Raw genomic sequence first — 12,354 nt, forward strand, 5'->3', positions numbered from 1 at the left:
CTCTGGGCAGATTAATATGCAGTCATAAAATCTCTTTTTTATGTTGATGACACTCAACTCTGTGTGTCTGTAAAACCAGGATAACCTTGCTGCTTCCTTAAAAAAACTGTTCAAAGGAAGTCAAGTGCTCAATGTCAAATATCCTCCAACTCAATGAAGAAAAATCTGACATAATATATGGGCCACTAGACTCTTGAATATTCAGTGATACATTTCTTAAATTAGAATGAATTAATAATTTATTTTGGTAATATGCATGACGAAAAACAGATTTCACACAGATTTTCTCAATCAACAACCAAAAAAGGAATAGGCTGAAGCCCAAGGCTCATTTTCCCTATCCTAAATTAACCAAGGATAACCCAGAATAAAGACAACACCAGAGAAACAAAAAATCATTTTACAATTAACTCTTTTTTAAAACTCATCAGAGAGCAACACAGTTTCAACTCATCACCGAGTCCATCCACTAATTGGACTCCCAAAACTGAAACACATCAGTATTTTACATTTGCTCTCACTTTAAGTGTTTCAAAAATAAACAACCCTTTTAAATCCAGTGCTAGAAATTCAGATTTAACTTGATTTAACTTTCAACAGTCATGCCTATTATAAAGTTCAGTCCTGTTTTTATCAACTTAAAATGTATTATTTTGCATAATTTTGAAGCTCTTAACTCTGAAAATTGCTATAAAAATAAAGTTTTTATGTTATTATTATCTGAGAAGTAGCACGATGGTACACAACGTGATCAGTGTGCAGCGATTCACAGTACTGTTGGTGTAAATATCTATTATGTCGTGCTTTGAGGTTAGTTTACAAAGATATCAGCACTTCACATGAGGTCCAAAGACCCTGATGTTCAGTATGTTTGTATATGTAGTGTGTCTGGATAAGAAGGACAGAAATATGTGTTAGCAGTGGGATTGAACCCTTTGGGGCAGCAGGTCTTTATCAGAGGGAACCCCCGCACGTCGTCTTCTCCCCAAGGAGCTAAAGCGGATGAAGGAAAGTCTAAAGTTTATTAGTTAACTTCAAATCTCTCTCTGTTTTAATGTCCCCCTCAAGACCAAAGCCATCAACAGGAAACAGCCAATGCGCTACCAGATGGACAACTACGAGCAGCCGACCAGGCGACAGATGAGGCCCACGGAGACGGAGGATGTGGCTGTAAAGGTCAGGGTCAAAGTTCATGTGTTGGGGAACGGTTGAAGGGGAATGAGGACAGAAAAAGAGTATGAACTCTCAAATACACAAAGGACATCAAGTTAATGGTTCAGAAGACTTTAGAGTTTAAAGCAGTGATACTCAACTTACGGCCTGTGGGTCAAATCTGGCACCTGATAGGGTGCCAGGTGGCCCCCCAACCATTTTCTAACTCACAATTAAAATAAGAATTGTTTTTGTACTTTAAATTATGTTTAAGGTGCCAGAGTGCATAAAACAGCATCAAAATAGAGCTTGTTGATCAAAATGTCTTTAAAATATAGAATCATCCCAAAATCCTACAATCATCCTAAAATCCTTGAAATGTCTTAAAATTCTAGAAAATGTTTTAAAATTTGAGAAATTTATTAAAGTCTTCGAAACATCTTAAAATCCTTGGAATGTCATTAAATCCTTGAGATGTCTTAAAATCTTAGAATAAAGCCCTAAAATACTAAAAATATACTAAAATACTAGAAATGTCCTAAAATGAAACAAATGTCCTGATATCCAAGAGATTTCCTTAAAATCATAGAAATGTCCTAAAATCCTAGAAAAGCCCTTAAATCCAAGAATCATCCTAAAATCCTGCAAACATCCTAAATGTCTTAAAATTCTGTAAATGTTATAAAAATCCTAGAAATGTCCTAAAATCAATTAAATGTCCTAAAATCCTAAAAATTTCCGAAAATCATAGAAATGTTCTGAAATCCTAGAAAAACCCTAATATCCAAGAAGCATCCTAAAATTCTAAAAATGTCTCCTTGAAATTTTATAAAATTCTAGAAATGTCTTTAAATCCCAGAATTTTCCTAAATTCCTGGAAACACCTTAAAATCCTAGATATTTACGTAAAATTCTAGACATGTTCTAAAATCTAGAGATGTCCTGAAATCCCCCCGAAAAGCAAAGCAAATTGAGTATCCTTGCTTTGAAGTCGTAAATATTTTAAGATTAAGAAAAGAAACTGCCAGTTGAAGCGAGACAGTGTGTCGTCTTGTCAGTAACAACGGAAAGGTCTTACAGAATGAGGGACTTTCCATAAAAATGTAATTTCTTTACAGCCTGATACTGCTGTTTGCTCTAAAGTTTCTGAAGTTTGGATGTCGTCAGAGGCTGCTGATATTTACATACTTTTATAAGTCTTAGTACTGGAAGAAAACTGAGAGAGGTGGTTAGAGGCGGCACATTCAGGAATGATGAACTCAGCTTCCCAGACCGCTGCCTGGCACTTTTACAGCCCCTCTCAGTGATAAAGTTTAAGGAGACCTTTGGGGAAAGACAAGTTTAGTATACAGAGGGGTGAGTCGCCAGTTAAATAGAAATTGAGATAGAAGAGGGGTCAGATAACAAAAATAAATTGTTTTGAAGAAGAAATAAACAGAAGATAATTTGGTTCTGATTTTAAACAAAAATAAACCAAATTGTTTAACTAGGTTTAAGTTGGTTTTCATCAGGATTTTATATACATATTTAATTAAAAGTTGACATGTGATAGTTTACAGAAAACTATTTTAAGACAGCTGAAAGTAAATTGGGGAGAAAACACTTGTTTTTATACCACAGATCCCCAAAATAAGAGCACAAAAAAAGAAATTTTGTGGTTGAGTGAAAGTGTGTATGGAAGCCCAAAACATAGGCCAATATGATGAGACTTTCCCAAAAACAATGAGTTAGTATCTCAAAATAATATCTTATTGAGTCAATATATGAGAAAGTTTCTTGTTTTTTTGACATACATAGATTTTAACTCATTATTTAGAGAATGTTTTCTCATTATGTTGAGATACTAAGTCATTATTTCGAGATAGTAAATCCTTATTTCGAGATAATTTGCCATTATTTCAAGATACTTACACAGTTATTTCTTATTTTGAGATACTAAGTCATTATTTCCAGAAAAATGCTCCATTATTCTAAGATACTAAGTCATTATTTTTGATATACTAACTCATTCAGAGAAAGTTTCTTGTTATTTTGAGATACCATCTAATTTTTCTGAGATATTAACTCATTTTTTTGGGATAATAACTAATTTTTTGTTGTGTTTCTCATTATAGTGACTAACAGAATGTTTTTATCACTATCACACTGGTGGAAATGTGGCATTTTAGCCCCCAATTTTAACTCAATTTTTGTAGTATTATTTTAACCTGCCGCCATTTTTAAGCCCTTTTTGGGTGAGAGTTAAAAGCAAAAGTACTTAGCTTAGCCATGCCTTTACAAAACACTTTCTGATAAAGAGCATTATTTTCAGCATGACAAAATTAAAGCAGTGCACAGGCAAAGTCATGTCAACACCAAAACAAGTTTACCCGCCAAATGACAGTTTTTATAGAAAAATAATAATAATAATACGTAAATATCAGTTGAGGGAATTATCTGACAGTACAGATAATTCCCTCAACTGATATTTACGTATTTATTACAAAACCGCCTCTTGCATCAAATGAGGTCATTTTCACTCACATACGGGGACACGTAGGAGCTGCTCCATAATACCATCATTTATTTAACTCTATCAGCAGCTGTGTCATATCTCCACTGTTTGTACATCCATGGGTCATTTGCGGGTGCGTGGACTCACATGTGACGTGTGTGTGTGTGTGTGTGCGCTCTCAGGAAGTGTAGGATTCACACGAGAATTTGTTGCCCCTTAAAGGGTCTTGTGAAAGTGTCCCAACATTTTCTCAGCCTCCTCTGAAAGCTGCTCTTCCTGTCTCATCCCTGCGGAGTGACGCTACCGACCGGACGGTGGTCCGTTAATTAAGAGAGAGATAGCGAGCGAGTGAGCGAGCAGGGTTTTCCATTCTGATCAGACAGTTTGTTAGTGCAGGATTTATCAGATAATCAATTTAAGGATTTAATTTTATCACTTTGCTATCCATTACATGTGAAACATATGCGGACACCCAAATATTACACCCATATCTGTGATTATAGAATCACGAGTGTTAATATGCTTCACCACCAGTTTTCCAGCTCAACCCAAATTTTTGGATAAGTGTGGGGTCGGAGCTCTGTGCAGTTCTTCCACGCTGAAAACACGAAATGTCAAGTCAATTTCATTCATACAGCCCAATATCATAAATTACAAATCTGCCGCAAAGAGTTTCACAATCTGTCAGTTAATCTCCACCATACAGGTTTTAAAAATATTTTTCATGTTATATTTTTCAGTTGACAAATTCACAAAGAAATAGGATGAGGCATATTTTCATTTTGTGGTTATTTTATATGTCAAACCCTTCTCAGTTTCTCATCCTAAAAAGTATCTTGTGAATCCAACTTTTACGGTCATTTCCTGCAGCTTCTTATGTTTTGTTTTCTATAATCATTCTTAGATAATAGAGCATAGACCCCACATGTAACCCGATGTTTATGATAGCTTGTTTTCACGTTTCACTCCCCATTTTTACATATCTCCTCTCAATTTCCGCTCTCTTTGCCTTTTCTGTTTTGATAGTATCTGACCTTATTTTTCCTTTTTTTCTTTTACCTCAATGTGCTTTTTTTTTTTTTTTTACAAATGTTACTATTTTTTCTCAGTAGCCAGTCTGTGACATATTTGTTTACTAATACTGCTTATTTTAATGTTATGTAATCTCATTTTATCTCCAGCGTCTAAACCATCAAAACCAAGTTGGCGTGTTTTAAGTTCTGATTTAATATTTGCTTACAAAGGAGCAGAGATGTTTTTATCTCTGGTGCCTTTTGGGATCCGTGTCGTGGGGAGAAAGGAACAGTGGATCAAATAAACATAAAATACACAAATAAATGCAACAGATGGGAGGAATGTAAACAGGAAGTACGGTGATAGATCACCGAACAGGGATTAGAGATGGAGGCTGGTTACTGTGCAGCTCTGCGGCTGGACAGTAATCCCTTTTCCTGGGACATTTAACGCAGTAAAAGACTCAAACATAATTGACCAAATATGTTTTACATTCTGGTGGAGCTAAAATTTCTGACTTCATCCTTACAAGCTTATTTCATCAAAAAATAGGACATATAGGACATAGTAACTTTTATTTGCACAAACAGTGGAGGCTAAAAATCTCAATTTTGTATACAAAAACTACAAAATACCAAGCTATCGTCCAAGTTTGAGGCAAAACATTGACTAAATGTGACTGGATGAAAAGAATTTGGCACAACAAGGTTGAGATTTGTTTACATCTGTATTGTTGTCAAACAAACTAAGTAGATCTGTTCCTTCTTTAACCTTAAGGCCCGCTAAACAAAATTGACTTGACTTGACCGTACTATTTAGTTTAATTTTCTTGTTGAACGACATAACAGAAAATAATTATATTCAAATATTTTTGACAAAACAATATTTTTCTTTTGTGTCTTAAATTATGTTTGGTGGGGATCTTTAATGGTGGCTGGATTAGTCCCAGTAAACCACACCAGTGAGCCATGTTAAAAAATAGGAAGGAGCTGATGTTAGCACAAATAAATGTTAATTCAGCCATCATTAACTTTATTAGTTGCACAGGTATTTGCATCACATACAGTAGTTTCTCAGTACATTAGATTGAAATATAAAACAAGGTGTCATCTGCGTAAAAACTGAGTTTACTGTAAATTAATGATGAATCTCCAAAATCTCATTTTTACCATTTACCATCTCATTTTAAACCTCGATACAGTTCAGGTTTACTATGTTGCATCTTAACAGTTAAGAAAATCAAAGGTTATGGCACATTTTATCAGATTTCTCCTTATTGAAATCAAGGGTCTAAAGATGTAGTTGTGAGGTCCGTCTGATGTAAAATTGTGACTTTTTGCTATAAAGATTTGACTTGGCTGTGAGATCATTTATTCTGTTTTTATTCTATCATTCGCCCTCTCATGAATCCAGCAGTAAGCACACATCAGTGATTTGGTGGAAGTCAAACAGCCTTTTCTGACAAAATGACTGGACTGCAGCACCTGTCCCTTTTGTGTAATTGTGTTTTTATGTCCTAGCTGACATTCAGACGAACTCTCCACAGCCTGAAGAAAGAGTCTCCGGATGACGTTTGTCATCAGTCCCACATACCATGAGCACAGTGTGAGCACAGTTATCACAGCAGCTTTCACACCAGTGAACTCAAAGTTAGTTTCTTAAACTCCGGGTCAGGACATAAAATAGGTCATGAGCTTTACTCTGCTGAGAAAAACAGCACGTAATCATGTGTTACGCAATAAGTGAGGCATCCACTGCAAAGAATAAATTAACTCACAGCTGTAATACTTTTTTATTTTATCTTTCCTAAATGTAATCTTGTATCAGATTCAGCGAACTCTTTAACACTGAATTTCTCTCTGCTTTTGTTTAGGTGACCAATGGATTCTTCACGTGGGGAAGCAACCTGTCCACGCTGTCAGACATCAACATCCGCATCCCCACAGGTAGGACTAACCATCCCACCAGACCATAAATGACTTACAGGCTTAGATTCAGTAGTTCACCGTGTTATTTCATCAAGAAATTAGTGATATCTCATCCAGAAAATTGGCTAGAAATTCAGTCCAGACAAGTCTAGTCTTAAAAAGGTTTCAACCACTTGAAACCTTAAAAATTGACTTGATTTCTTTTAAAAACATGGGAAACAGGCAATGAGCTGCTTAAGCAAAAATGACCCAAAAATTAGCATAAAATGAGTAGATAGTACAAGAAAATTACCTGAACATTAACACTAAAACACACACACATAAAAAAAATGAAATCATTAGTCATACTACCTAATCCTGTTTTTCTGGATTAGGTAGTATGACTAATGATTTCATTTTTTTGGGTTTTTAACCATTTGAAAACCTCGAAAAATCAGGTTTGATTTCTTGCAAAAACATGGTAAAATGGTTAAAAAGAAATGACCAAGCATACAATTTGTAGAAAGTGTGAAGTAGAAAAAGAAAAGTAAAACAAAAACAACAACCAGAAATGACCTACGCTAAAAAACTCTCTTAAAAATAATTCTTGTAAAATAAATATTTTATTATAATTCTAATAGATATATATATAAATAACTTTTTAAATGTACTAACTTTTAATTGCGTTTTTGAACGAAAGCAAATGCATTTTTTATTTCAGTAAACATGTTCTCCATTTTGTCCATCTTGCAATATATATATATATAATTGCAATATATATATAGCCATTTTACAAGTTATTGTGTTTTTGGTACGACTGTAAATATTTTCAAAAGGTATCTATCACTGCCTGTTATTCTCTGTAATATTTCAGTTTTGGAAACTGGTTTCACAGTACACATATATATATATATATGTAGTATATAACACTGTAAGAACACTTAAAAATGTAGACCTGCAGTAAGAGAATTACAGTGATGCTGCAGCGATGTCACTGAAATATCAGGTCTCATGAGGCCTGGTCGTGTTGAGGTGGCTGCCAACAGATGGACGTGTAGTATATCACACTTACACACACACACACACACACACACACACACACACACACACACACACACGCTCACACGGTCACACGCTCACACTCACACTTCTCCAGGGAAGTGCCTTGCTCGCTATCCCAGTCATGCTACTACGACAAACACGATCTGTTGTCCTGCCAAGTTCTCATGTACTAGTATTCTAAGAAACTGCTGTATGCGTGTGTGTGTGTGTGTGTGTGTGTGTGTGTGTGTGTGTGTATGTGTGTGCGTACGGATCTCAGTGTGTATGTGTGTGTCTGTGCTAGTATCTTTGTGTAAATAAATGTTTTTTAAAGTGAGTACACGGTGGCTGTTCCTCACACCTTCAGCGGACTGTTTTAGCGTCAGGACTCAGGTTATAGTTGGAATTGGGTTAACTTTAGGGTTGACGCTTAAAGGATAGTTTGGATTTTTTGAAGTGCAGTTGTATGAAGTAGATATCCATAGTAAGTTTGTTACTTGCAGTAGCTGTCATTCAGCATGCTGCCCAGTTTGGAGAAGCAGACTGGAGTCTGACATTGAAGCTGAGCAGTGCACTGCTGTGGATGGAGGCAGCAGCAAAACATACTCCAGCAGCCCTTAAAATTAATAATTAATTTCACCTTGCAGAACAGGGGAGTTGCTGGTCCACCACTGCCTCAATCAGTTAGTTATTGTTATTGTGTGACTTTGGTGAATTCAAACAAACACTGTAAAGCACCAAAGTCGTACGATAACACAAACAAATTAACCAAACAAGACAGTGACGAGCCAGCAACTCCTGTGTTCTGCGAGGTAAAATTACTTTTTTTTATCAATGAGGTTTGATGGCTTTTACCTTTTAACCATTTTTCTTTTCTTTTTTTAGTGTGCTAATTTTTTTTGTAACTTTTTTCTAATTCCTTGCAAATTCTGGGTCATTTTTATTTATTTATTTATATTATTATTTCAACAACAAACTTATCTGTTCAGGTCAGCTGACGATGATTGTGGGCCAGGTGGGTTGTGGGAAATCGTCCCTGCTGCTGGCCATGCTTGGCGAGATGCAGACCATCGATGGAAGAGTCTACTGGAGCAAGTAAGACAAAAAAAAAAAGAAATACTTTATAGATCTATAGATGTAAGAATTTCCTCTGATGTTATTTAGAGTTTATTTAGTTGTATTTTCACTTTAAACAGTGATGGTTTAGTTTCCCCAAAAAGTTTAGGGGATGGAAGATGGTGAATATGTGATTAAAATGTATCTTTAAGGTTGTATGGACGTTAATTTCTGCCAATGTGATGAAAAAAAAAGTCACGTAAGTCATTAAAACTAAACATTAAATACATAAATTATACATTTTCAAAATAACGATTTAGTATCTTCTCTAGTGCTCTTCTATATTCCAGTATCAAAATAATAAGAAACGTTTTAAATATTTCGAATAGGGCATACCATTACAAAGTGTCTAAATACATAAAGTATATCTTTTATATCTGAAGTAATAGCTAGATAATGTGCAGTGATAATTCTTATATTATTGTGTTGTTTGTGCACAGAGTGAGAGACTCTAACAGGCACAAATTATTTGTCCATTAGCATCGAGTGTCGGGAAACAGTTTTCAGTATGATTTCATTTTCTGCTGTGATGGTTATAACAAGATTAAATGACTCTTTGGGTTGTTGAATCAATTAGCTTCCACTTATTTCACGACAATTTAAAGGAATATTTTCTCAGTTTAATGCAGCTGCTGCTCAGTTAATGAGGCGTTTATTATGAAATGATCATGTCAGTATCATTATGTGTTTGTCTGTTTCCATGGTAACATTACCTGCAGTATGTAGTAGTGAGAGGAGATGACAAAAAAATGAACTGGACTTATTAGTAGATATTTATTCACCACGACTTTGACTTAATCTCTATGACAAGCCATTAAACTTCTCCTCTAACCATTATTTATGTGTTTGTCCCTTTTCAGTGCTGTTTTATGACTTTTTTTGTCAAATTATTTGACGTAATGCTCGGTAGAAGGACTTTTGTGAAGATTTCACTACATCTTTTGAAACATCTTGCTTATGAAACATCAGACCTCTTGTGATAAAAAATCAAATATCTAAAAGGACTTCTGTTGTCAGTTTGCACAAATTAAAAAACTGTAGTTACCTGCACAACCCTGGTAATGTAGACTACTTTTAGACTGCAGGCACAAATCTGATGTTTGTGCTCAGATGTGATCTAACTTTTTTCATGCACAGCTGAAATATTTTTCATGTTTGATAACCTGTATTTTGAAGTTTATGCTGCTTTTTTTTTTTTTTTAATTTGACTGCGTCTTAGAAAATTTTCCTCCTTGAATTCCAGCATCTTTTAAATTTTTTTCTTACAGGAAGTTTGAATTTCTATCAGACGTCTCGGTTTTATCAGTAGTTTTTATTCCGTGTTAAAAAATCTTCCATCTCAAGATGTTAAGAGGATCTGTAGCGTCCAAAACTGCACACTAACTTTACAGTGTGTTTGCACATCTGCGCCTCTGTTAATGCGACTGCATGTGTATGTGGATGTATGTATGAATGAATGTGTGTGGTTTCTTTCTCTTTACCTCCTGCCTTCTTGCCATATCAGGCCGCCTGATAATGAGACGGTCCACGATGGGATCATAAGGTACTCTCTCTGGCCGCCTCTCGCTAGAACAATCATCTACACTGACTGTGAACATTCACATTTTATCCATTTGTCTAATTTACAGTGAATTTTGTCAAGTTTAAGCAGCTTTAACCTCCTTTATTCTGCATCGCAGAACAGCCCAAAATAGAAACGTTTACGTTGTGTTCTCTACAAATACTGGTGAACTAAAACATTAAGTAGTATCATTTGCCGTACTGACACTTTTTTTCTGTGAAGGGATTTATTGTGAGCCAGAGACGTTTTATTAGTCAGGAAAACACCCAGAGGTATAAATAAGTTCTGAGCCAGCAAGCGACGACAAAATAGACATTTACAGTCTGTCACATGCAGTTTAGTAGCAAATCCGTAGTAAAACTTTGGGCAAACAAACTCCGAACCTTCACCCAGGAGACCGCTGCTCATGTCCCGCGTGAAACCAAAAGTCAGTGAAGTTATTTGCCTCCGGGCTGGCACCGTCCATGAGTCTGTCTCTGTAACTCCTTCCATCTGTCCGTCTGTCCAGTTTTTGTGAATGCAAGTTAAAAAATAGAACACGTATATGATGCAACAGCGTACAGCACAAAAACCTGAGGAGCTAAACCTAAAAAAGAGTGTTTTACCTACGCCGTAAGTTTATTTTGAAAAGAGGGAACGCATGTAATGAGCGTAAACTTCCAAATTATAAGTATGTATAACGTGCTGAGGTCGGGGCGACCTCTAGCTCAACTGCCAGAGTGTGCGCCCCATATGGCTGCGGCTTCTGCAGCAGCCCGGGTTCGAAATAAATACATAAATAAATAAATAAACTAAATTACTAAACTATGTGCTTTATGCTACAATACAATGTTTTAAAAAGTATGATTATTATTTGTAAGAAAATTAAAAAAAGAAATGAGTATGATGCAACATAAAACATGACAGCCTGAGGAACTAAAAAAAGTGTGTTTTACCTACGCGGTAAGTTTATTTTAAAAAGAGACCATGTGCATTAAATGAGCGAAAACTAAATGTCCTGTGAAAAGGGAAGTTTATTTTGAAAAGACACAATGCATGTAAGGTGTGTTAACTTCCAAAATTGACGCTCAGGGGGTACTTAGACGTCAAAATTTGGCATTTTTGGCCACTGATCAAGCTGTGAAGGCATTCTGAATTTACTTTAACCCAGGACATAGTGATCACACACTCACACACACACACACACACACACACACACACACACACACACACACCCTCATGCTCCCAGTATATGAGACATTGTCAAAGAAAGCCACAGAAACCTAATTACCACAGACAGACTGTGACTGCATCACTTACATGGCTCCTCTCTTCTGGGTGGGAATGTTAATTTGATTAGCGGTTGACAGGCTAACATCGTGTCTTCATTATCTGGTTTTGGCATGAAAACACGTCCATTTCTTTTTGTCCTCCTTTCTCTCTGTTTCCTGTCTTTCCGTGTTTCCTGTGTCAACAGAAAACAAGTTTGTCGCTCTCCGCTGTCTCTCTGTCTCATTTTCGTCACTCATAAACACAAACACACACTCAGCTGATTGCGGTCGGCTCGTTCTAACACACTGCCGTGACTTTGACAGTTGGTCAGAGACAGAGGAGTCTGAAGAAGACATCAGGAGGTAGACGCTCTTCTTGTCTCCCGCTTCCCGTTTCAGATCTGAAGTGACCCTTTGACCCCTCCTCCTTCTGCTGTCCTCTGATTTAACTCCATTTCCATCTTTACTCTCCCTCTCTCACTCGAAACAAGGCTGCGTTTTCTTGGACACACACATATTAGCTCCATGAGCTTATTATTTTTATTTATTTTTACTGCATTGTTATAAAAACGCAGGGCAACATACACGATAGTACCGTTACCGTGATATGAGACCACATACCGTCTGAGATTTTGGATATCGTCACATGTTAAGTGATATGAAACAAGTGCTGTCTTTTCCTGATTTTAAAGGCTGCAGTGCAGTAAAATGATGATAAATGAATTTTCTAAACTTATCAGACTGTTTCACTTGTTCTAATACTTGCGTTCACCCGCTTAAGTCATTAAATTACTGATGATAATCAAAAATCTCATTGTG

General features: G+C 36.0%; 1 protein-coding gene across 1 annotated transcript; it reads left to right on the top strand.

The window, feature by feature from the left end:
• Positions 1–1,073: 1,073 nt before the first annotated feature.
• On the top strand, positions 1,074–10,384 carry LOC121961137 (ATP-binding cassette sub-family C member 9-like). The gene is made up of 4 exons (XM_042511011.1): positions 1,074–1,176; positions 6,534–6,606; positions 8,598–8,703; positions 10,229–10,384. The coding sequence occupies exons 1-4, from the start codon at positions 1,096–1,098 to the stop codon at positions 10,353–10,355; spliced, it is 387 nt and encodes a 128-aa protein (XP_042366945.1). The 5' UTR covers positions 1,074–1,095; the 3' UTR covers positions 10,356–10,384.
• Positions 10,385–12,354: the final 1,970 nt, after the last annotated feature.

Source organism: Plectropomus leopardus, chromosome 22, assembly GCF_008729295.1.
Source record: "Plectropomus leopardus isolate mb chromosome 22, YSFRI_Pleo_2.0, whole genome shotgun sequence".
Lineage (NCBI taxonomy): Eukaryota > Metazoa > Chordata > Actinopteri > Perciformes > Serranidae > Plectropomus > Plectropomus leopardus.

Excerpts from the sequence above, each read along its gene's own strand:
- LOC121961137 (XM_042511011.1), top strand. The coding sequence starts at position 1,096 with ATGCGCTACCAGATGGACAACTACGAGCAGCCGACCAGGCGACAGATG. Across the intron at positions 1,177-6,533 it reads CGGAGGATGTGGCTGTAAAG|GTGACCAATGGATTCTTCAC; the intron begins GTCAGGGTCAAA and ends GCTTTTGTTTAG. Across the intron at positions 6,607-8,597 it reads CAACATCCGCATCCCCACAG|GTCAGCTGACGATGATTGTG; the intron begins GTAGGACTAACC and ends TTATCTGTTCAG.